At 33.6% G+C, this 26,900-nt stretch overlaps 3 protein-coding genes across 4 annotated transcripts; 1 reads left to right on the top strand and 2 right to left on the bottom strand.

Moving 5' to 3' along the window:
- The first annotated feature begins 201 nt into the window (after positions 1 to 201).
- Positions 202 to 1,683, top strand: LOC144556082 (mitogen-activated protein kinase kinase kinase 18-like). The gene has a single exon (XM_078304579.1). The coding sequence runs from the start codon at positions 244 to 246 to the stop codon at positions 1,645 to 1,647; it is 1,404 nt and encodes a 467-aa protein (XP_078160705.1). The 5' UTR covers positions 202 to 243; the 3' UTR covers positions 1,648 to 1,683.
- Positions 1,684 to 9,486: 7,803 nt separating this feature from the next.
- LOC144555480 (uncharacterized) lies at positions 9,487 to 12,089 on the bottom strand. Its single transcript, XM_078303823.1, has 3 exons — positions 11,807 to 12,089; positions 11,267 to 11,382; positions 9,487 to 9,770 (listed from the first exon to the last, which is right to left on the bottom strand). Exons 1-3 carry the CDS (start codon positions 11,959 to 11,961, stop codon positions 9,763 to 9,765), a joined length of 279 nt encoding a protein of 92 aa, XP_078159949.1. The 5' UTR covers positions 11,962 to 12,089; the 3' UTR covers positions 9,487 to 9,762.
- Positions 12,090 to 15,361: 3,272 nt separating this feature from the next.
- Positions 15,362 to 18,611, bottom strand: RPS14 (mitochondrial ribosomal protein S14). Of its 2 annotated transcripts, none has more exons than XM_078303822.1 (3): positions 18,366 to 18,611; positions 17,521 to 17,636; positions 15,362 to 15,843 (listed from the first exon to the last, which is right to left on the bottom strand). In XM_078303822.1, the coding sequence occupies exons 1-3, from the start codon at positions 18,518 to 18,520 to the stop codon at positions 15,506 to 15,508; spliced, it is 609 nt and encodes a 202-aa protein (XP_078159948.1). In that variant the 5' UTR covers positions 18,521 to 18,611; the 3' UTR covers positions 15,362 to 15,505. The 2 variants fall into 2 exon arrangements, with proteins under 2 accessions (XP_078159948.1, XP_078159947.1); XM_078303821.1 differs by having other exon boundaries at positions 15,362 to 15,846; positions 18,366 to 18,587.
- Between the last annotated feature and the right edge of the window lie 8,289 nt (positions 18,612 to 26,900).

The raw sequence follows: 26,900 nt of genomic DNA, 5'->3' as shown, positions 1-26,900 counted from the left end.
TAAATTGATACGCAAGTACACACTTCAATTTTTTCAAGGGTCCACATCAATGCAAACAATTTCTCATGGATCATAAGCAAAAAGTGTTTCTTTAATTATAAATTCAAATCCCTGGTCCCAAGCCAGGTCTTGTATAAATACCACAGCCCCTTCACAACCTTTTCACCATGTACAAATTCCTTCTCTGTTCCATTCCCTCTTCATTTGAAAAAGAAATCAAAAGCTCATCTTTCAACCTCTCTAATGGAGACGAAAAGCTGGATTCGTGGAAACCTTATCGGGTCAGGATCCTTTGGCACCGTTAACCTTGCCAATGACAGGTCCACTGGGCGGGTTTTTGCAGTTAAATCCGTTAACCCGAAATATTCTTCGCCTCTTTCAATTCTCTCTTTGGAAAATGAAATAGAAATTCTCAAGAATGTTAATTCGCCTCATATTGTATCTTATATCGGTGATGATACAACAAAGGAGGTCAATTCGGTCACGTGCCGAAATCTTCACATGGAGTTTGTACCGGGCGGCACTGTCGGTGAGCTGGCAGCAAGGAGAGGAGGACTGGAAGAGAGAGAACTGCGAGGCTATGCTAGATGCTTGACACATGTCTTGCATTATTTGCATTCAGTTGCCGGCATAGTGCACTGTGACGTGAAGGGCCGGAATTTGCTTGTTGGGTCGGGTCCAGATGGTGCTAAGCTATCAGATTTTGGATCCGCCAAGCATCTTGCTGACATGGAGAAAGGAGTGAATTGGATTAGTGGTACCCCCAATTGGATGGCGCCAGAAGTGGCAAGAGGAGAGAGACCGAGCCCGGCCTCTGACGTATGGTCCCTCGGTTGTACAATTATCGAGATGGTCACTGGGTCCCACCCGTGGGCTGAGCTTGGAGTCGGCAGCACTGATGTGGCCGGGTTATTAGTCCGAATCGGGTACGGTGGAATTTTACCGAGATATCCGGTTAAATTGTCCAACGATGGAAAAGATTTTCTTGACAAATGCTTGAAATTGAACCCAATTGAGCGGTCGGGTTGCGAGAAGTTGCTTCAACACCCATTCCTAGCTGACGTGGAAGAAGCTGATTCGACGGGCCCCTCCCCTCGAGGCGTCCTAGATTGGGACAACGAAGAATTCGGGGACGAAAGTAAAGAAAGTGATTTTGATTTTGGTGATTTCGAAGAAGAGCTATTTGGCTTAGCAAGGGAGAGACTGAGAGCCCTGTGTTCAGAGGAAAGCTTGGAATGGGGCAGTGATGGATGGGAGACTGTCAGGTGGGGCCAGGACGGACAGGAAAGGACCGGTTCAGAATTTTCGGATTTTGAGAGGCCGCCAGTGGAAAGTGGGGAAATGGGTGGAGAAGGTGTCAGCGAAGCAAGTGGGAGTTGGGTGTGGGAGGAAAGAAGGGATTTCGGTTGCAGTAACTGTGACTGCGGCGGGTGTTTTTATTGTGACTGCTGCTGCAAGTGCAGTTGCAGTTGCAAGCGTGGTTTGGATCGTCAGCGTTCGGTTGGCCCAATTGGGGTCTGGGTTTGTTGGATGCGGTTATTGGTTTTTTATTGTTTAGTTAATTTATCGTTGGAATTTACGAGAATATTATTAATAATAAATTATATTTGCAATTTAGTTATTCTCAATTTAAGTTTGTCCGTGTGACCGTGTCTACTGTCTACGCTTAATTTTCCATCAACAATTCAGCTATCCTTTATTTTAAATTCAATTATGCTATTGGCACACGCATATACACGCGGCGAATAAATTATTGATGTACGAGCCTTTTTCTGGCGAACTGTTCTTTGGTAGTTGGTACTGTTGATGCTTTGCTTTCCAAACAAGAATCTTGACAGGAAAAAAAAAACAATAGCAGGTTGAAGCCTGAAGGAACATGCAATTTATAACAATTTAAATTATTTACAATGCTTAATTGCAAGCAAGAGATTATCAATTTCCTTTTTATGTATTTGAAATGGCTATTTAGATGAACAGATCATCCATATGATGATGCTTATCAGTTATCAGCACTGCTGGACTATCTTTTTTTTTTTCCAATTTATCGTACTAGATAGAACAAAAATTAAACCGAATTACTTATAAAGTAGACAGCAACGTATCATACCAGAAGTAAGAAGAAAAAATAAAAACATGAAATGCTTCCCGCTGAAAGCAAAACAGAAAACAAAATCTAACAGACGTGGCCCAATTTGAACAAGCAGAAAAGGAATGATAACAAAAGAACAGGCACGACCAATCCTATTAATTTCTCCTAATTTAGCCCAATACTTCTTTTGATAGTATAGGCCTTAATATTTAACAATTTATTTCCTCACGCTTGTCCAGCCCATGGGGTGTTTTTCTTTTATTGATGCGCGTAGGATGCCGTATTTCATAAAAGATCATCCGTGGGGAGTTGCCGAATTTTTTATTAATAGAAATTAAAAAAAAAAAATATCGAAATTCGAGAGCACGGTTGATTATTTTCGAAAAATAGGTAGGATGGGTTGTGTTAACCCGTCCCGATTCCCTCTTTAATCACTTAACTTAATCAAATTCATTCGCGCAAAAAAAGAAAAAAAAAAACCCGGACGGTACTACACAACCCGTCCCGGGTCAAAAAAAAAAAAAAAAAAATTGTCGGACGGATTAAGTACGCCCGTCCCGGTCCAGGATCAAAAAAAAAAAAAAAAAAAAGAAGAAAATCCGGACGGGTTAAGTAACCCCGTCCAGAATTTCAAAGATTATATTATATTATATTATATTATTTTTTGTTTTTTATATTATATTATATTATATTATGATTTTATATATATTATATTTTTTTGTTTTTTATATTATATTATTATATTAATATACTTATATATATATATATATATATATATATTATATTATGAATATAACTAGTTTAGTTGTGCTTAAGTTCACCAAAGTGTTTGGTGAGCTTAACTCCAAAACTTATTAAATCGGTTTCAAATGACGAATCCAAACCGTTAGAACCTGCCTATCTTACGAGTGATGCGTCTACATGTGAAAATTTTAAACATTTGAATTAATTTAGTATAAAGTCAATCGGTCAAGATTAAAAGATTAATAAATTAATTTTAGTGCATTTATTTTTTGAACGTTTTTTTACCGCTTGACTTTATACTAAATTAATTCGAACGTTTAAAATTTTCACATGTAGATGCATCACTCGCAAGATAGGCAGGTTCTAACGGTTTGGATTCGTCATTTGAAACCGATTTAAAAAGTTTTGGAGTTAAGCTCACCAAACACTTTGGTGAACTTAAGCACAACTAAACTAGTTCTATTCATAATATAATATAAAAAACAAAAAAAATATAATATAATATAATAATATAATATAATATAATATAATATAATAATATAATATAATAATATAATATAATATAATATAATAATATAATATAATATAATCTTTGAAATTCTTGACGGGGTTACTTAACCCGTCCGGATTTTCTTTTTTTTGATCCTGGACCGGGACGGGCTTACTTAACCCGTTCGACAAATTTTTTTTTTTTTTGACCCGGGACGGGTTGTGTAGTACCGTCCGGATTTTTTCTTCTTCTTTTTTTGCGCGAATGAATTTGATTAAGTTAAGTGATTAAGGAGGGAACCGGGACGGGTTAATTAGACCCGTCCGGTGGGACGGGTTGACACAACCCATCCTACCTATTTTTCGAAAATAATCAACATTGCTCTCGAATTTCGATATTTTATTTTATTTTATTTCTATTAATAAAAAATTCAGTGGGGAGTTGGGCAGTTTAAGAAACATCAAATCAAATTCGGTCTCCTGTCGGTCGTTCAATCTGTATCAATTTCTCTTAATATCGGAGAACAATGTAAAACGCAAAACCTCCCCCTCAAACAAACACCTAATTTAGACCCTGATTGGGCCATGTGCCCAAGGCCCTTATAAAGACAATAGTGGACCTCAAAACGACTTGGACCGACAACTACTTTGATGAAATAAGTCCAAAGACAAATAAAAATCCTAAACCCTAAACCCTAAACCCTAAAACAACATAGGGTAGAGTAATAATGTCTCACAATTTTTCTCGGGTTACTAATCTCGAGTTTCTTTCTCGGACCGTCTTCCCGAGACGGGACGCCATACACACGCACACATCCACTCGCAAAACCACTCACGGACCTTGAGTCTAGTCAGGACTTCGGCCGTATCAGACCCCAAGTTTTAACCAATTGTTAACTCTCTCTTAGTGGCATGACCAATAGCTAATTAATTATCAACAAAATCATTTGTTCAAACTTAGTATATGAACTTTTTTGTTAACAAATTAATAACTATTAGGGACCCTAACCACAAATTTGTGTCTAAAAGTGTTGTGTTCCACAAAAAAAAAAAAAAATAGAAAAATAATAACCACAGTGTCGCGAACATTATTTACGAGGATAACACATCACTATAATATCAATGATACAGGTCAAATTAAACAACTTGGAAAATGCAACTTGAAAAAAAGAGAGCTTGCAGTTAATGCTAATCAAGAGCTTAAAAATGTACATGACCCAACTAATGCTGACATGGAGCATCTTATTAATCCTGAGTAAGTAGGTTTTTGCTGTCATCATTGTGTCTGTTTATTTTTATTTTTTGCATTTCATATCCATATCCTCAAACAACTTTCTTTATTTTCTATAACAAAATATTTGAATACTGAAAGTTATATTCCTTATCTGTGGTCTACGAAAGCTAATTTGAATTCTGAAACTAATTCACCTTCTCTTTCAGCAGGTGCTAATCAAATTGATCCATATCTTTATTAAAGTACTCATTTTGGCAACAAGTTTTTGGCAGAACAATATAACTTGGTATTGTTCTGATCAAAATTATCGCGCGCGCACACACATATATAGGAGATGGCTAAAATGAGCCATGGAGTAAAACAAGTTAGTGCTCCATGGCAATATATTTTTATTTTGAAAATTCAAACAACCGATCCGAACCGCTCAACACGTTGTCCATATTGAAATGTGCTTGGAGACCAAATTTTACATTTTTTGGATTTTTTTTTACTATTTATTAAGCTACTTTGAAAATCGCTGATCCGATGGTCCAGAAATTTTTACTTTTTTACTGTTCACAGCAAAACAGAGATTTTCAAAATTGCTTAATAAATAGTAAAAAAATTTCAAAAAAATGTAAAATTTAGTCTCCAAGCACATTTCAATATGGAGAACGTGTTGAGCTGTTCGGATCAGTTGTTTGAATTTTTAAAATGAAAATATAGTACCATGAAGCACCAACTTGTTTTATTCCATGGCTCACCCAAGTCAATCCCTATATATATATTAAAATTATATTATTAACTGAACTTGGTATTGCCTAATATAAGGATATGGATATGGATCAGTAACGTCAGAACTTGGTATAAGTTTGATTAGCATCTGCCAAAAAATAATTAAACTTGGTATTGGCTAATATAATTTTAATCTATATGTGCATTATCAGTAACTTTAGGTCATAACAATATTGGAAGCAGGGCCGGTCCTGAAGTTTTTGGGGCCCGGGGCGGGAGAAAATTTTGGACCCTTTATATATACAATTTTTTTATGAAACCATATGTCTATTAAGTTATTTTTGTATTTTTAAAGTCCAAACAGTCGATCCGAACCGTTCAATATGATATTCATATTAGAACGTGCTTGGAGACCAAATTTTATATATTTTTGGATTTTTTTACTATTTTTTAAGATATTTAGAAAATCCATTGATTCAGAAGATTCTGAACCATAAAAAACAATGATTTTCTACCTACCTTAAAAATAGTAAAAAAAATGTAAAATTTGGTCTCCGAGCACGTTTTAATATGGATATCATGTTGAACGGTTTAATCGACTATTTAGACTTTTAAAATGCAAAAACGACTTAGAAGCATATGGTGTTAAAGTATTTATGGAAGCGATTAGCCGGTCTAATTTTTATAAAAAAATCATACTTATTTATAGAAAAATTTGAGCCATTTATACATACAAACTTTGGGCCTTAATATTTTATTTATTTTTAATATATACAATTTTTTTTTATATATACACAAACATTTTTATTTTTTGGGGCCCCTTGAATATTGAGGCCCGGGACGGTTGCCCTGGCTGCCCAGCACCAGGGCCGGCCATGATTGGAAGTGACGAAACATTATTACTTTCGTTATGGATATCTTAAGAAGTCCCATACTCTGTGGATTTAGTTAGGTGTTCAAGTGTTTTGGATAGCTACTTAATAAACTATGCATTAATTTTGCCAATTGCTTTACTTGCATCTATTATTGGCATTTCTTGTAAGTCAATGGACAAATCACTATGAGATCTAATATACTATATATGAAGCATTGCTAAGTCTCCACCTTGATGCACACAGTAAGTACATTACAAGGAACTTTTTTTTTATAATCAGCATGTGATGATGCACCCTTTGTTTATCTTACAAACATTCATTATGAGATCAATTGTCCACAATTTGTGTAATAGGTCCTTTTCAGATCATATATCTGGATTCAAGGCTTGGATGGGTTTAATGAGATGAACTGATTGTGGTTCGTCAAATATGTTGTGATCTGCTAAAGGAGCCTTTTCTTGTTCACTAGACTTGACATTTCTCGGTATTTTATTTTTCTCAGCAGAGTTTTCTCTAGAATTTTCTTAGTTGCTGCACCATGGTAGTTAGGTAGACAAATTATTCTATTGTCAGAGCATTTGGGACGATGCCATTTCCCTTCGGTAATGTGCCTCATTGAATATAACAAAATAGTAAAAGTCTAAACAGGCTTTTTCGAGTCCAACTGGTGAACTCGAGAAATAAACACAATTGGGAAAAATGAAATTTTGAATAGGCTTCATGAGCGAGAATTTGAACACTCAATATTCCGTCATTTTTATTTTTACTCAATTAAAAAATGATTTTAATAATAATAACCAAGTTTTCACAAAAATTTTAAAAATACCCAACCCGTGGAATTTTTCCACGGGTTGAAATTTGAATTCCCACCGTGGAAAAATTCCACGGGCCAGACCCATTTTTTTTTTTTTTTAAAAACAGAAATTTGTATTTATTTTTTATTTTTTGTATTGAAATATTAGAAATATTGGATATATTTCTTTGAAAATAGATGGAATACAATATAATTTGATTTATTAGAAAGACTGCAGCAAATAACCCGGATCAATATTTTTCAGATCGGATTTTTCGCGGCTGTAAGAAAAATTAATATATTTCTTTATGTGTTATTGGAAAAAAATAAAAATGCTTAGATTCCGAGTTATTGATCCCGGTTCAAAAGTCACTTCTATGTAATTTAGAAAATATTATGATCTTTCTAGTACATTTAATTTATTAAAAGTTTTATCTATTTTGAGAATAACTTTTGAATAATAATCATTAAATAAATTAAAGTTTTTGTTTTTTTTTCAAAATAGATATAACTTTTAATAAATTAAATGTACTAGAAAGATCATAATATTTTCTAGATTACATAGAAGTGACTTTTGAACCGGGATCAATAACTCGGAATCTAAGCATTTTTATTTTTTTCCAATAACACATAAAGAAATATATTAATTTTTCTTACCACCGCGAAAAATCCGATCTGAAAAATATTGATCCGGGTTATTTGTTGCAGTCTTTCTAATAAATCAAATTATATTGTATTCCATCTATTTTCAAAGAAATATATCCAATATTTCTAATATTTCAATACAAAAAATAAAAAATAAATACAAATTTCTGTTTTAAAAAAAAAAAAAAAAAAAAAAGGGTCTGGCCCGTGGAATTTTTCCACGGTTGGAATTCAAATTTCAACCCGTGGAAAAATTCCACGGGTTGGATATTTTTAAAATTTTTGATTAAACTTGGTTATTATTATTAAAATCATTTTTTAATTGGGTAAAAATAAAAATGACGGCTCAATATTATAGGTTCCTGGACAGCTGTGAACAGTTAATCAGATCTCAACCATAGTTGCAATTGTCACACTCATAGCAAAACATCATGATCCTATTAATATTTTTTGCTATACAAAATTTGGGTAATATTGTGTCAGCATTGTGGTTGACTCCACATTCTACTTGTAAAGTGCATTTGTAGCTTTGTACAGATGGCATTTGTCGCATGCAATGATAAAATCCTTTTGCATTGGTCCATTTCTATAGGAGTCACATAGATTATTTTTGGTCCAAGGAAGAATCTGAAAAAAATGCTTTTGGTGAAGAATATCAATAACAGTATTGTACAGTGCACATGCACTGTACAATAGCCAATAGCCATTACCCAATAATGCTGCTTGAGACACTTCCCATGTTGGCATGTTGCCTTTATTTGTCCTGTTAATGATTGTAGAAGCATTGGTGCTACTTTTTAGAGAGCTTGCAATTACCTAAATGCTGTCCTTCCCTCGAGATAGTTTTACCAAGGATGGTATGTTCTTTTCTAGTTTGGTTTTATGTTGCTTTCCTCAGGACTACTACTAGCAAAAAATTGTGGTAATTTTGGCTAATCTCTACCTGTCAGTAGCATAATTATGAACATCAGGATTAGTGTCTATTTTACTTGTATTAATTAGTTGGTTAATTTGTTACATGAAAGCACATATGTACTGTTATTGATAGGCACAATGATTATTGATTCTCTAGGGAGTTCAAACATAAGCCGTCTTTTAGCGATGTTACTAATTGTATATATGAATATTAAAACCTATAAAACTTTTGAATGAATCTTGTTACAACATGACTACTTCCCTACCAATGAATTGGTGCTGTCACCGTCGTATTTTGATTCAACTTTGATACAATTATTTGGGATTCCCACCAAAGTTTTTTCTTGAAATTTATGGATTGCATCTTAGGTAGCATTTATATTACACTTGGCTGAGATTTGTCTTGCTGTTAAGCTGTCCCAAAACCTATCACTTACACAGTGCAAATCCTCCAACAGGTTGAATCGAAAATTAGAATTCCCCAATTGTTTTTGTTTCTCTTTTTGGAGACTTCGTTGGATTTTATTTTTGTGCAAAGAATTTTTTTTTTTTTTCAATGAATTGGGCTACTGACGGGAAACGGCATTGTCTCATATGCTCTAACAAGAAAGGCTTTGCTTCCAGAGTGCTAGAACAGGGAATTTTTTTTATAAACCATAAATAAAAAAATAAAAAATTAACAAACCAACTTAATAATTTCAGTTTTTACAAAAAACCACAAGTACCGAAATACTTAATCGATCTGGAATTTTTTTTGGCTGTGCCGAGATGGATACTCCAGCCAAGTTTCCGAGATAGGGAATTTGGCACAGAGGATGAAAATTACTAAAATCCAACTTGGCCGAGGATCCATCTCGGCACAGCAAAAAAAAAGAATTTCACCCACTACACATCTTAATCGAAAAATTGTGAAACCATCCCACGCAACAAGCATCAGCTTCCAATAAACAATAAACCTGAACTAAAACACACAACGCACTCAAAATGACTTTTGAAATTAAACTATATAATTGAAGAAACAAAGATTTAAAATTTGGTTTAATAACAAAAAGAACATTAACACACAATTAGAAAAAAAGAAAAGCTTCTAGTCAATCAATTGTGACATTATTCACCAATTTCTATTACAGGAAAGTGTATTCTTTAACAAAATGTTTATCAAACTGTCCCACTTAGCAGATACATGAAACCACTGAGAAAAAGAGACTCCAAACAATGCATGATTACCGTCCTTCAACAAAGGATCCAATAACCTAAAGCTACTTCAAGTACCTACAATATATTGCAAACAACATTATTGTTTAGGTCACTCAAATTAGTAATGCAGTAAAATGAGATAGAACATAAGTTTCGATGTAACCAACTTGTACAAACTTAATAGTCATAATAACAGACTTCATTTCAGATGAAATTTTAAGTCAACTATGAAGCACTTATATAAAATAGTGCTCAAAGAACTTAAATGTTCCAAAATGCTAAGATCAAGCCTCGTTCGGTGTAAATGAATAAACTGGGCAAGGGCTATGTATCTTTAAAATGGAATATAAATAAAATCAGTTTCCTAACAATTAATAAGCATCAGGTGTAAATGAAGGCCCAATATTATTTTTGTATCTACAAGCAAAAATGGATGTAATTAAGGGAATGAAACAAAGATGTATTTTGAGAAAAAGGGCACAGGTATATTCATTATACATCATTTCGAAACAAGTTAATCTATGTAAACAACACACTTAGGGGAGTTAGGGAAAAAGAAGACATATATTATATGTTGGCACCTTAATGCAAAGCTTTGCACAAAATGAAGTGAGACTATCCATCACCCATCTTTTCCGTTCCTTCCTAACATTGCTCAAATTATTTTTCTTGATCAATATGATAATTAACTATATCAACCAAAAAAAGATTTGCCAGAGTTGATTGAATACTTCCATCGATAAAATAAGTTAAAATTACCAACATCGATAAAATAAGTTAAAATTACCAACAGAAGGTTCCCTACATGTTACAGCTAATTGAAACTCAATTGGAAAAGCATAATCATTTATAGCTCATGTAATAAACCAACTATTAGCAGATATCCTCATGCTTTATTCAAAAGAACCGAAATTAGCTGAAATATCTGATAGAAAACCTACATTATTATTCAAAGAAAAGGGAATCCAGTCAAATTTGCCATCAGCTCGTTGCATCAACCATCTTTCCCATTTCTGCCTATCAAATCTCAACAAGTTCCAATGTTCTCTTATCAACTTCCATTACCACATGTTTTTAATTTATGACCAAAAGGATCTAAGAACAAGAAAATTTTATGAATTATGCCAAACCTTTCTAAGGTCCTATCTTTTCCTGAGTTTTGCCCATGTTATATTTACGATAATCTAAATCACTAGTGATATCTATACAAACTGATTATATGTGTAGATATCACTTTCAAGGAGTCTGGCTACTAAAACAACAGTTTCAGCCTTAGTGACACTGACTCCAAAATCCATCAAATAGGCTTCAAACAATCAACCGTTCAAACCTATCTACCTTATGAGTGATGCATTTACATGCTAAATTTATAAATTTTCAAATTCATTTCGGTTTTGTGTGATTGCATTTTGGTCACTCAATTTGATTCATGTGTCTCCTTTGGTCCTTCAGAGTTAAAGACCCGATTGTGTAGACCTCTTATCTCCTTTAAACATATTTTGAAAAAAAAGATGCTAACATACTGCGAGACAGTTCATGTTAGCGATCGGGACAAGTGCGACGAAAGGTACCCTGAGATAGCTCGCAGCAAGCTCTCACTGCTGCCGACACGTGAGATGTGAGCCGTGGGATTGCCGCCCCTTGCATGGGGATCAGTGACTGCAAACATCCCAAAGCACCCAATGGCCTAAGAACAAAAAAATAATGTGACTATGAGTTCAGCTATCTATAAAAACTAATAACAGATTTAAATTGTCAAAGCAGCACACCATATTATAGCAAAATAGATGACAGATTCGACACCAGAGTTTCTGGTATTTCCAGAGTAGTTTGTTAAGCAAGCTTCAGATACTAAGAACTCAGAACATGAATAAAAAATAACAACAAGACAATATTCTTCAATTAAGAGAATTTTCACGTCCACTCAAGCATGAAATTATCACATACAGTCTTCCTATCTAAATTATCCTTTCCTGAACATTAATTAGTACTTTAAATGACCAGATTGCGGTTCTTTCTCTCACATTGAAGCAGAGATAAACAATAGACTGCTACCAGATGATTTCCTTTAAGGCTATTACTGGATTCATATGAAGTATAAGTGATCCGACCTTGATGGGGAGGAGAAGGAAGGCGCACGGCGTGGGAGGCGAGGAGCAGAAAGGGGCGGCGTCGGGTGGCGAAAAGCGGATGAAGAGGAAGGAGAAGAGCGGACCGATCTGGTGGTGGTGGCAACAGATCGCGATATCGAGCCGCGCCAAGCCATAGATGGAGAAGAGGTGGTAGATTGGGAGAAGTAAAACACTGACGGCGCTGTAGGGTTGAGGGGTTTAGGAGGAGACCAGAACGAATTCTCATTCTCTGAGATATCCCATATGTTGTGTGACTTTTTGGAAAATCTCAATCGTTCAAATACGTTCTGCACGAATCTCAATCATAAGTAATACTGCCCCTGCGCTCTCTTTTGAGTGGATGCATCTCGGCCGTCTGATTGTAAACGGAGCCCATCTGGTCCCCACCTTTAATGTAGGAGGTCTTTAATATTAGTGTGGATTTATTCACACGAATCTTACAACTGATCGGACGGTTTAGACACATTAACTCAAAAGATTCCTTTTTGAGTTAACGCAGAGGATACGAATTCGATTAGGCACCGGACACGTCGGTCACGCAAAATATGAGATTTCTCAGAGGATACGCGCTCGACCAGAACAGTGTACAGTCGAAAGAGAATACCTATGGGGGCCTAATAGACTAATATGGCAAATAGTCTCGACCCAGGCCCAAATATCATCTGATTTCGGCCCACAAAATGATGACATCGTACTATTTCAATCTGCACATTCAGTGTTGGTTGATTGTTTCAGCTCTGGATTGTGATGGAAGCGTATGATGTGATCATTACAACTGGACCGTCTGTAGGCGAGTGAATAAAAAATTCACAGACTATCTTGTGAATATTTTTCTTTCATCCTTACTGAACCAACATTTCTATTTCTGTTTCCTTGATCTGAAAAATTTTAGCGCTTTCAACATCTTTGAATCTTATTAGTCAAAACTGAAGCCCTATACTTTCATAGAGCACTTTAATATTATAACATCGTATATACCAAAGTATCCTGTCCCTAAAACTGCTAATAAATCATGCTTACAAAGATAGGTTTTACTTTACAACTTCATAAGCAAAGATCAAAGGAGAGTAAAAAGATTATTAAATAAATTCCATCTAATTGAAAAAGAAAAAGAAAGCTAGGGTTAGGTTGCTGCTGTTTTGAGAGTTGGAGGCACCACCTTCCGCCCCGCTGCCCCTCACCCTGTTTATTGAGCAGAGGAGGTTCTCTTTTCAAGCCGAGCCGACGAGGTCCTTCTTTCAAGCTGACAAGGTTCTCCTTTCGAGGCGACGCTTCATCAACTACTACCACCTCGTTTCCATTGAGCCGACGCTTCCACTTCGGATCTAGTCGCGGCTCATTCACTCCACATCGTTTTACTCCGTCGTCCTCGTCACGATCCGTCGGCAATGATATGGATTTCTCATCTCCGCTTCCTCCGACCTCGGATTGCGCTCAAGACCACCTTTCCCTGCTTTGTGACAGCACTTGGTAGTATCGATCTCCTTCTTGTCTCTTCTCTTTATCTATTATAATTATATATGTGAATAAGGTATATGCTTTATGGTTGTTGCCGGTGATAAGATTGCAAAGAGTTGTCTCTTTCCTCCTCTCTTTCTTCTTCTTCTTTCTCCTCTCTGAGTGGTGACTATCACGGTCCGGTTGATTCAATTTTTGGTCCGGTTTGATTTAGTGTCTTTTCAACTAAGTGGTGACTGTCTTGGTCTGGTTTGATTCATTGCCCTCTCCTTCCTCCTCTCTGAGTGGTGACTGTCTCGGTACGACTTGATTCAGTACCTCTCGACTGCACATTCCTCTGAGCGACGTCGATTTTGGAAAGACGAAGACGTTTCATCCTTAAGAAAGGATTACATATCACATGCAACTATTACTGCTATGTCTACATTCCTAGAGAATGAAATCGGAAGGCCCACCTACTTGCTAATCGGACGTGAATAGACTAATTCGCATTCTCTAGCTTCACGTATCTGTTATTTTCTGACATAGCAAATTAAATGATTTTACAAGTAGCTCAGTGTATAGGTTTCATGCTTTTTAATTTAAACAAAAAACCTATGTAATAGCTACCTAGTAAATCGTTGGATCAATGTAATCACCTACGACCTTTCAACCAAAAAAAAAAAAGATTATTAAATCCATGCCATACGTGGGTAGCCAAAGATAATTTTTGTAATTTGCTAATGCAACCTCATTTCACAGTCGCAAACTACCCTGAATTAATTCTACCAGTTCAATAACAAGATTTTCTAGGCAATGTGGCCTTCGTTTGTATTGTGCAAGACCATAGTAATACCAAGAAAATTCTGTTGTTAGTAGGCCAGAACTAATGTTACTTGGGAAACAAAAGAAACAGTAGCAGCAGCGAATTTAATTAACCTTAAAAGAATGCAGTAAGGAAATAGAAATCCAACAATCCGAAGAGGTATTCAACACCAGTACGCACGCAAGTACAATGCCAGAATTTAAATCAGGAATTATCAGCAATTCTCATTCTCAATAAAATTAAAATTAAAAATAAAAGATGACACCATATTTGAGCTAAGACCACTAGACCAGACACAATCAGAGAAAAAAAAATATCGGACAAATTATAACATAATTCCACCAGTAGTATTTAAATTGGAAAATAATACCTTTAACGAAATATTTCATCAAACTGTCATAGTTTGATTAGAAAACAGACGCAAAGAGTCACTGAAGAAAAAAAAGATACTCCAAAGTAGGACTGCTCATGAACCGAGTTGAGTTCAAGTTGTTAATCCAGTTCTGCATCAAAAACTCCAATTTGAAATCAACTTGTGAGCAACTCGAGTCGACTCGTGACTCATAATGTAGTACATAGTGAGACAATCTAATTTAATTATAACAAAAGAAATATTACATAGTATATCAAAATAATACATAATTAAAGATAGTACATAATGAGACAATGACCAATACATAATTAAAAATTATGAAAATATCAAAATAAAACATAATTAAAAATTATCAAACAGATAAGACTTAGTTGTGTGCGAAGCGATGATTTTTTTTTAGTTTCAAGCAACAATACAATCTAGATTGTGAGAAACATGTATAAGATTTGGGAACACAAATTAGAAATACATAGATTAGGATTTGGTGTGAGTCCAACCGAGCTAAGAGTAACTTGGATTCGACTCATAAATCAACCGAGTCAATTTTGACTCAAATTAGTTTCAACTCGAGTTATTAACAAATTAAATCGGAATTGATTTTGAACTAAATTTCGAGTCGTGAGCTTTTTGTGCACCCATACTCCAAAGCAGCATAAAAGTAACTACCCATTAGTCCATTACAACAAATAGGATCCTATAAACCTAAAGCTGCTACAAAAGGCCAAGTCTCGATGCAATTAACTTGACAATCTCCAAATCAAAATATGCAAACTCCTAGCAGACCAAGTCCACCAGATTGACCAAAAAAAATGATAAACTAGCATTGTTTAGGTCACTTGGTAAGTTTAAAAGATTCAAGGATAACAAAAATATTCACCCATTGACCAATCAGGTAAAAAAACTAGAACATGAAATTCTTTAATTGATAAATCAAACATATTAGTTTCGAAACCTCCATTTTGGCCCAATATTATTTCACATCTACAAAATCACCCTTTCTTTTGGATAAACTGCAGATCACCTCTACCAGTTTGGTAGTTTTCTACCAAGATGCTTTCTTTACACCCATCAAGGAACCTTCAGATGCTAGCGTACGGAAAACAATACGAGAAGTGCGAAACAGCCTGTACACAGAGCGAGGCCGACCCGAATATATACACCGGTTCCTGACCCGTGAAAAGGCACTGTTTCGTGGCAGCTTGGACAGCTTATCTCGATGTTTGTCCCGCAAATCAGATGGAAGAGTGGGATCTTGACAAAGGGCTTTGTACAGCTTTCGTCTCAACTCATATTTGGCTGCAAGCAATCTACGCTTGTAGTCTCCTATATTTCGCTTGTCTGCCACTGTAGTTAGTTGCCGCGTCATCACTTTGCAAGAAGCTACTAATCAAGGAAATAAAAAGAAAATCAACTAACACAGAAATTGTCAAGTACAGAAAGGGACAAAAGCAATGATAGTACTTTGGCAATGCATTTGCTAAGATTTTGAAAGTTATTCGATATAGCAAAATTATGGCTTATAAATAAGTTTATTCAAACCTTAGTATGAACTTGCATTTTTATGTATTTTCTTATGTATGATCACAGAATAGAATAAATGTATTCACAAACTCAAATTGAGTAATTAGATTTATGGTTGTTAGAACCATCTACATATTTTATAGGCCACGAATATCAAAATATCAAAATATCAAAATACAAAAACTTATGTCCAGAAACTGCTTGGTAAATAACACATGATGCATGAGATTCAAATTTCTGTTATGATCCCCCAGAGTTAAATATTATACTCCCTAATGTAATCTATGGTTGGACTTCCAAACTTCAAGCACCAACAAGAACCATACAATAACAAACCACATATGGAAGTCTCATTATATATATATTGTAATAAAAGACAGAAAATTACACAAATGGTCCTCAAAGTGTCACTCATATCTGATTTTGATCCTTAAAGTTTCAAAAGCATCATTTGGTCCTTAACTTTGTAACTTGTACCCCATTGGTCCTATAGCTAATATCCTATGTTGCATGGATACGGGTACGGGTGTCGTGTCGGACACGACACGGGTACGGCGACACGACAATTCTAAAAAATAGAGGACACGACACGTCTATTATATATTTATTATTTTTAATTATTTTATATATTGTATTTAAGATAATCATAACATAAAATAAATTTGTATAAATGATTAAAGACTTAACCAAAGAATATAATAAATATTATAACTACTAGATGACAACACAAGTGAAGCACTAGTGGAGTGGTAAATTATTTTGACACTCCCCAGCAAACCCCAGTTCGATTCACGCAAGGAGCAAAAAAAATTTCAATTTCACTGGTGGTGTATGCGCGGTGCACGGGTGCAGGAGTGGTTCACGGTCGCGGTCCACAGGCACGGGCGCGGCTCATGGTCCCCATGTGCGTATCCCGCCGTGTCCCAATCGTATCGGACGTTTCGGGCCGTATCGGTACGTTTCAACGCGGTGTCGGAGACCGTATCAACATGGTTGGGACACGCCAGCTCACCTGACGCGCCAGCTGGCGTGTCTGACACGTATCGTGGCCGTGTCAGAGGCGTGTCGGTATCGGATACGTGTCGGACACGGGTACGATAGGTTTCTAGGAGTGTCAGGGTAACATAGCTAATATCCATTAAAAAACATTAGTATTTTAATCCATTTGGCATTGCAAATAACACTGATAATGTCACAGCCTCACCAAAGTAATACATATGTCATGGATGCTAATATCATTATCCAAGACATCGCACACCAATTAAATAAATGCTGACATCGAGGCTCATGTCATCATAAATTAATTTATCATGACATGGATGCTAATGTGAATTTTATTCTAATTTTTGGATCAGTGATAATTATATATTTTTTTGATACAAACTAAAAACTTGAAAGACCAGAATGAGACTTCTATTAGAGATCAAAATGGTATTTGAATGATACTTTAAGGACCATCTGTGTAATTTATACTAAAAGATGCCAACATACTGTAAGACGGATCATGTTACATATAAGGATGTTGATGAAAGGTACCTTGAGATAGCTGGCGACATGCTGTCACTGCCAGTGGCATGTGTGATGTCAGCTGTGGGATCGCCACCCCCTGTCTAGTAACCAAGGACTGTAGACCTCCTAATGGACTCAATGGCCTATAAGCAAAGATAGAAAGGAATGTTATAAATTCATTTTATCCCCAACTATCTGATGGCCTATCTAAAAGCACAGACCAAGCAAATGTGATTGAAACATACAAAAATTGTGCAAAACCTTCTGTATTCTTTGTAACTGCAAGCACACTCGTGCATTGTTGGAGAAAATACTAAGCTTGCACTAGTGAAACACATAACAATTAAAGAGGACCAATGTGTTGTGGGAATGAATGCTGCTCAATAGTAAACCTTTTGCACAATGACTACTTAGATTAAAAAACACATGATTAACCATAAAATAGCAATTAAGTACAAAAGTAAACACGCTATTTGTTAAATATTTGTTTTACGTTCCCCCTTTTCTTTTTACATCACTTGTTAATCCATGAGCATCTGTATACACAAACCAAAATAACAGATTTAAATTGTCAAAGCAGTGCACGCCCTATTTAAGCAAAACAGATGATAGATTCAACACATGAGTTTCTAGTATTACCAGAGCAGTTTGTCAAGGAAGCTACAGAGTAAGAACTCAGAACATGAATATATATAAAAAAATAAAAAATAAAAATAAAAACTACAAGATAATAATTTATCACATGTCCACTCAAGCAATGTAAATGATCACACAATCCTCCTATCTGAATTTCTATATCACAAAAGACTGCTACCGATTTCTTTCCTTAAAGGACAACTACTGCATTCACATGAAGTGTTAAGTGATCCAACCTGGATAGGGTGGAGAAGGAAGGCGTACGACATGGGAGGCGAGAAGCAGAGACCGGCGGCGACGGGTGGCGAAAGGCGGATGAAGAGGAAGGAGAAGTGCGGACCGATCTGACGGTGGTGGCAATAGATCGCGAGATCGAGCCGCGCCAAGCCATGGATGGAGAAGAGTGCTAGATTGGGAAAGGGAAAAACCGACGGCGTGGTAGCTTCGAGGGGTTTAGGAGGAGGCCAGTACAGTGTACAGTCGAAAGAGAATTTACCTGGGCCTGGGGCCTAAATATGGAAATACAAAATAGTCTCGATCAGGCCCAAATTGAAACTTAATTAAGGGATGTATCAGAGGAAAGGCCCAAAATAAACGAAACTGAGGTACGAAGTTTAAACCTATCCAATCAAATGGCCAGAAAATATCAGAAGGTGCACACAAATTGAACATACAAGATTTAAAATTAGTTAGTTTGAGACTTTTAATTGTCGTCGTCATGTCAAATCTAACAAGTCTACGAACTTATTGAACATGAGAAAAAGAAACAATCTAGTCCATATAAATCCTAAAAAATATTTCACCCAAAAATCTCCAATTAAAGATATTACTGATGACTATTTTGTTATACTAAATGCACCGCTAATTGCTCAAAAACTGAAAATAAATGCGATTGAAAGTAGATAGATGAGTTTAGAGAAATTTGACACTCGGGATATTAACGGAGTTCGGCAAAACAAAGGCCTACGTCTCCGGGGCTTCGCAACCTCTTCTAGGTGCGCCTTTCTATTACCCAATACGAAATTATTACAATTTGTGAACCGTTGAGCCCTTACAATCCAAGCGGGAAGTCAATCAGCCAACTAGAAATGAGAACAAGGTCTCAAAGTTTAGAATTTCAAGAGAAACACTTAATAGATCACTCTAACCTAATCTAACTCAAAATTAGTGAAGTGGGTTTGAGGAATTTTGAAGTTTTAAGCTCTCACAACAATGAACTGACTAAAACTCTTAGAAAATCGTGTTTTAAAAGATTAAGGTCGGCTGAGATGCTTTGGGAAGAAAGCCCAAAGCTCTATTTATAGGACAAGTAAAAAATGAACTGTTTTGACTTAAAACGTTACCACCGTTTTAGTTCAAAATGCGATTTAGGGTTTCAATTTTCTAACAGCTCAGTAAAACATTACCAACGATTGTAAAATGTTACATAACGATTTGCACTGTAAAACTTGATCAAAAACAGGAATTTCTGAAGGTTGAATTTAATTAAAACGTTACAACTTTTGTCAAACGTTACAACGCTGATTTAATTAAATCGTTGTAACGATTGACAAACGTTACCAACGTTTGTGATTAAATCCTGAGTTTGATCAAGCTGTACTTCAGCGTTTTTGACAGGTTGAAATCGTTATAACGTTTTACAAATGTTACCAACGTTTGTTTTCTGTTGAAACAACATTAAACAGACTTTACCAAAAGTTATAATTTTACAATTTAAATTCTTGATAGTCTTCATGATTTCTTCAATCCAAACACTTTACATTGCAATTCCAATTGGCTTGAACCTGCATATATTTCAATTAGAAAAAATTGTAAAATTCAATAATTATATATTTTTATAAATTAATAAAATAAACAAAAAAGATTATGCTAAAACAACATATCTATCTTATTATGTCCCGAAGGATGGAAGCAACTAAGTAAAATATTATTTTTCCGCTAGTAAAAATTACATGCACGAACTTTTTGTTTGCACACAACAACAATCTGTCTCAATGTCATTGAAGTTTCTATTTTTTAATTAATAAAGTAATGTCATTGACAATAATGCAAACTAGGCGGTGGATTTAACCAAGTGATTTATTAATATTTTTTTGGGGACATATCGATCTTCGAGTTTTGAGCTCAAACATAAGACAAGAGAATAGATGTAGAATTGAATAAATGGCTTCAAAGATCAAGGGAATGAGACAGATAGGAATGGACACGATAGCAATTTCCTTTGTTCTTACGCTTCAATAATCTAAACACTTACCTAGAAAAGTGCACCGATTGACAAAAATAAAATGTACGAGAAAGATATGTCATGCTTAATTTATGTTTACTAGTCATCGAAGTTTTAAGTGAAATTCAATTTCTTAAAGACTATTTGTGTCAGGATTTCAAAATAATACAACAAAAATGTTCAAATATACAAGTGACTTATTTGTTGGTGTATAAATACTTAAAAATCGTAAAATATTGACACAAGTGACTTATTTTTTTTGTTACATAGGATATTATTATAGAAATAATTATAACAATAATAATAATAATAATAATTATTATTATTGCAATAATAAAATAACGATACTAATTATTTTTATAATGTTATTATTGTTTTTGTTAGAATTACTTATTTATTTTTAATTATATTTTTGTATTTTCCATCCTTTAATTAACACCTAAAAATAAAATACATTAATCTAGTGTGAATCTTTCCGAAACAGTCCAACTGCAGAGATCAATCCTTGCTTTCAGGCACAAAGTGCAACTATGGACAAAATATATATAATTTGTCAATGCGGAATTGCGGACAACCGTTATAAATTATTTGGTATAGATTTCTTAAATAGAAAATTGACTCGGTTCTAATTAGTTCTAGGTTCAAATTATAGATAGATTGTGTAAGATATGGATACTTGGATATAATGATTATACAATTAAACATAAAGACAGTGATATTTTTTTCTGGATGTCATTAGTCTATATATAAATATAATCCAAAATAATTCCATGTAATTAAGGACGTTCTGCACGAATCTCAAAGCACACAAAATACGGACCCCCTACATCACCCCCGAATAGCACCGGACACGTAGGTCACGCAAAAGTTGAGATATCTCAGAGGATACGCACTCCAGTTGAAGAGACGCAAGCATGCACTAATATTCTATGTGCGGCTGTATAACGAGTCACTGGCATTTGGGTTAATCTAATTCGGGATATATTCGGCAAAGTTTACAATTTATGATTATTATATGAATAATTTTAAAAAACCTGTCATTTTGCGATGCAAGTAACAGATTGAGGCTATTTTAGCATGCATAGGCCAAACTGGACCGTCCAATAAATTAATATTTTTGCTTTTTAAAGTTCAAATAATTAAACTTACCCGTTCAACATGATATTTATATGAAAATATATTTGTAGACTAAATTTTTATTTTTTTATATTTTTTTTTACTATTTGTCAAGGTTCTAAATAGCGTTTATCGCATCATAGCGGGAAGCCTACAAAAAAAAAACTATAGCAAATAGCGTCGCTATAGCGAAAGCTATGCCACATAGTGTTTTTTTATTTTTATAAAAATTATATCATATATTTGTACTAAATATCAACATTATCTAAGTCTCATAGAACAATAAATAACATCAAATTGAATAAAAAATTATAATATTTATATTAAACCAATACAAAGTTCAAATTGTGATTCAAAATATTTATAGTAATACTAATATCATAAACTATAGATCTTTTTCTATTCAAAATATATTCAACATCATAACATAGTCTATATTTTTTCTATTTAAATTTCAAAATAACCTAGACATCATAGCATAACTAACTATCTTAATCTATTCAAAATATTCAAACTACCATATAGTAAGTATCATTTTGTTACTTCAAGAAATATCTTAATATATTCAATCTGAGCCTTTATTTAATGCTCATATAAATTGAAAAGAAAAAAAAAACAGCTCATGTTGCATAGAGTGTTGTAGCTTCCTTATTTGATTTCGTTTGATGGATCTCTCATTTAATAGTTAATAGTTTAATATAAAACTTAGTATGTCAATTGCAAAAAAAATTCACGGTTAAAATCCAATCTGAGCCTTTATTTAAAGCCCATATAAATTGAAAAAAAAAAAGCTCATGTTGCATAGCGCGCGTTATTTGCGCTACACGCTATAGCAGACCGCTATTACCGCTATAGCGTCTATAGCTCAAATAACGCGTTTTGATGCCATAACTTAGCGTTTAGAGTCCAAAAACGTTATAGCGCGCTATTTAGAACACTGTTATTTCCTGAAATGAGTTGAATTTTTTTTTTATATATTCCAACCTGCGCTATGTATAGTACATTAGCTTCACTCCAAGTAACATAAAAAAAATATATATATATATATATTTTATAAATAATTTTTTTTAAAAAATTCTGTTAATATATTGAATACAATTTGTTGACTGTATAATTCACAACAAATTTAACAAAAACTTCTAAGATGAGTTGAAAAAAATAATATAGATATAACACACAAATATTTTTTTAAAAAGTGTGAGGCTATGGTGAATTGGTAATATGCATATTACGGATTGATCAGTGCTCTGGATTCATATCTCTAATTTTAAAATTTAAATAGTCAATCTAAATAGTTAAAAATGATCTCCATACGAAAATGTAACTATAGACCAAGTTTTACTCTTTTAGAAATTATTTGTTATTTTTTTAGATAAGTAGAAAATCATTGATTTTCATTAGTTCGGAATTTTCAAATCAAGTGATTTTTTATCTATCTAAAAAAATATTTTTTTTAAAGAATATAAAATTTATGTGGAAGTATATTCTTTTATAACTAGGATGTAAATGATGTAGATTTACTGTTTGAACTTTAAAAATAAAAATAAAAATCTATAACACAGTGTTGTGTAATATGCATATTACCATTACCTCACTCTTAGAAAAATCTCATTACCAATAACAGTGTAGGTGTGGGTGTAGGTGTAGGTGTAGGAGAATTCGTATCCTCTGAGATATCTCAAACTTTGCGTGACTTTATGTAAAATTCCAACCGTTTAAATACGCTATGCACAAATCTTAAAGCACACATAATACTGACCCCCTATATCACCCCGAATAGACACCGGACACGTCGGTCACGCAAAAGTTGAGATATCTCAGAGGATACGCACTCGGTGTAGAAAGGGCTCTAACTTCTAAAGAATAATAAATTTGAAAAATCCGTGGGAATGTGGGGGATAATGTCATAATTGTCATTAAAAGAAGAATGGTGGCCCGGCGGTTCGAACGATCAGTCTTCCCAGTTCCCACTTCCCACTTCCCACTTCCTTCCATGGGGCCTCAAGATGCCTCGCTATTCGAGAATAGAAATTGCAAAGGTGAAATGCTTTTTGCTCTCAATTATTGAGCGCTTGATGTAGGTTCTTTGAAGTGTACAATCTATAATGTATTCATCAATATTTATTTCATGCAATTCAGTCCTCAAGGCCCAACACTCAAATGCCGATTTTTTATTTATATTTTATAACGTTACAAAAAAATATTAAATAACATGGCAATGAGCTGTAGGCTGTAGCATTCGTTCAGATTTGTCTTTATTTTTATTTTGTTTCCCTTCATCTTTGAGCGCTCTTACATAAAGAATCTTTTTACATATTGTTATTCTTTTTAAAAATATAAAACAAAATATATCATTCTCAAAATTCTTAACAAAATATTCTTATGCGTCTATATTTTTTCTCTTCCCCTCCAATCTCATCCCTCCCTCCCACTCCTCCCATTTTACTCATCTTTATTCTTTATTTAAGTAAAAAATTACAAATGTGATACGAAAAATTAACATTCCATTTATTGATGACGATTATATAAATATAAAAAGTTTGAAAAATCAAAAGATTACATTTTAAATTTTAAACGTATTGTTGGATATTCTCTCTTAAAAAAATGTATTGTTGGATATAGAAGAAGATACTTTGAAAATCATACACGATTATTGTTTATTATTTGATATTAAGTCGATGATAATAATAATAAAATAAAATAATAAAAATTAATTGAGCTAGTGTTGATAAGAAAATTAAACTTCAAAATAAACAAATAAATTACAAACTATTTCTGACTCGATCTCAAATGAATGCAAATTTGCCGAAATTTTTAAATATACCATACCTCAAAATATAATAAATCAAATAACCACATTTTTAAAAAAATTCGAATTTTGACACTGCCACATTTCTTAGATGCAGCCACCTTTCTGGGAACTGCATCTAAGAGATGCAGATCATTTATGGGGTGGCCCATCTAGGGGCTGAGGCTCCCAAATAAACAACAATATAATGTGATATTTTCGTAATCAGAAACTAATACGAAGATCAAATTAACATATAATATATAAAAAATGTTCATATATAATTAAGCATCATCACGGACAAAATCAGGATAACCCAACTAGAAAAAAAAAAAATAACAAAACAAAACAAAATTGTCTTTCAAAACAGAGAGAATGTTTTGTTCAAGGAAAAATTTCTATAAAACCACTATAATATCCAATATCTTCATAAAAAACTATTTTTTTTTCTTCTATTCCCTTTTATTTATTTAACATATTATTTAATTATTTTAAAAATAAAATTGACAAATTTACCCTTCTCTCCTTTTTTTTTAAAAAAAAAAGAAAAAAAAAGCACTGGTTGAATTCTCCAAGTTCAGTTCATATCGCCAATGTGTATTTGATTCGTTAATGATAATTAGGACATAAATTGGATTTAATCTGACTACATGCTACACCAGCAACCGCTCTCTTGGCACCGATTTTCTTCATTTTCTGGTGTTATTCAATCATCCATGTTCTTTCCGGTACCTGTCTTTTGGTACCGGTTTTGGTTCTTCTCCGTCCTGAAGTGCGAAATTAGCATTCCTCCGCATATAGATTCTATTCTAAGCTCATGTGATTCTATATAGTGCAAGTAACATTCATTGTCCATTTTGAGAGTTTATTGTTATATTCATTGTTTATTCACCATGGTTAGCTACAGAACTCAACTTGCTGGACCAGAAGTCAATGTACTGATGAAGTTATATATCAGTGTATTTTATTCATTCTATTAACAGTAGACTATACTTTAGCAATTCACATGAACTTGTTTGATTCATTTAATTTAGTAGTTGAATTAATTTCTAGTATGGAGATAAGGACCAAGCCTTTTTTTTATTTCTTTATTTGAAACAAAATACACAGCTTAATGAAAAAAACTAAACTTAATTGCTGCTATATTAGACCTTTTACACAAAACTTAAACAGTCAAGAAAAATGATTTTTACAGTACAGAGGAATATGTGTTTGCTTAACTTAGATTATCTGAATCTGACAAAGAAAAAAGAAAAAACATCAAACCTATTAAATAAGCTTATTTTAACTTGATTTCTTTATTAATTAATAAATTGAGAAATGTTATGGTACCCTAAGCCATCATCCCGAGCGCGTCCCCCAAGTAGTTTAACAGAAAAAAACTTCCAATATTGTCTAACTTTCATTTTCAGCGCTAATATCAAAATATTTAAAACTATGTTTATAACATTTTACAATGCTACTCGTAAGCATATAAACCTCTGTCTGAAAGCATTAAAATTCTAAATCTGCATAGTTTTAACTCCTAACTACTTTTGTTTTCAAGTCAAAAACAGAAAGATTCATTTCATCCACTATTTTTTATTTTTTCTCTGATCATTATAATTTATTTTTTTGATAATCCATGATGAATTTTACGAATCTAAAAATACAAACGTTTTCTATTCGATTTTATCTTTCAAATAAGATTCATGAAGAAATACTTTTGAGTAATTTTAAAGTCATTTGTTTTTTTTAAAGTAAAACTCATGAGCACTTTAAATTTTTAAGTTTTTAAATCTCAGTCTATAACCATTAAAATTTTAAAGGCTTTGTACATGGGGTTTATATGCTTTGTAAATGCAGTGTTATTGTTGAGGTTTATATGCTTTGAAATGTTATTGTTAAGGTTTTAATTATTTGTACATGAGGTTTATATGCTTTGTAAATGAGTTTTGTAAATGCAGTGTTATTGTTGAGGTTTATATGCTTTGAAATATTACTGTTGAGGTTTAATTCTTTGTACATGAGGTTTATATGTTTTATTCTAGAGATTTAAAGTGTTATTAATGAGGTTTATATGCTTGTACATGAGATTTATATGCTTGTGAACAGAGGTTTAAATTATTTTGAAGCAAAATAAAAAAAAAGCTGAAAGTCACAAAGATTTAAAGTTGTAAAAAAAATTACGATACAAATATAACTCGAAAATTATTCTTCATGGATCTCATTTGAAAGAGAAAATCAAATAAAAAACGTTCATATTTTTAGATTCACAAAATTCATCACGGATCGTCGAGAAAATGGATGAGAATGATCAGAGAAAAAAAAATAAAAAAGTGGGTGAAATGAATCTTTCCGTTTTTTGCTTGAAAATAAAAGTAGTTATGAGTTAAAATTATACAGATTTAGAATTTTAATGCTTGCAGACAGAGGTTTAAATGCTTGCGAGTAGCATTGTAAAATGTTATAAACAGAGCTTTAAATGTTTGAATATTAGCGCTGGAAATGAGTTTCATTACATAACATTGAAAGTTTTTTCTGTTAAACTATTTGGGGGACAAGCTCAGAGATTTTGTTTGAGGTACAATTATCAGGCTCCTAATAAATTTTCATAAAATTACTATTTAGAAAAAACCTTGATAAAACAATGCAAAGTATAAG

This window comes from Carex rostrata, chromosome 6 (genome assembly GCF_964058835.1).
Source record: "Carex rostrata chromosome 6, lpCarRost1.2, whole genome shotgun sequence".
Lineage (NCBI taxonomy): Eukaryota > Viridiplantae > Streptophyta > Magnoliopsida > Poales > Cyperaceae > Carex > Carex rostrata.
Note: the sequence above shows the minus strand (reverse complement) of the source record. Positions and strands in the feature narration are given on the sequence as shown.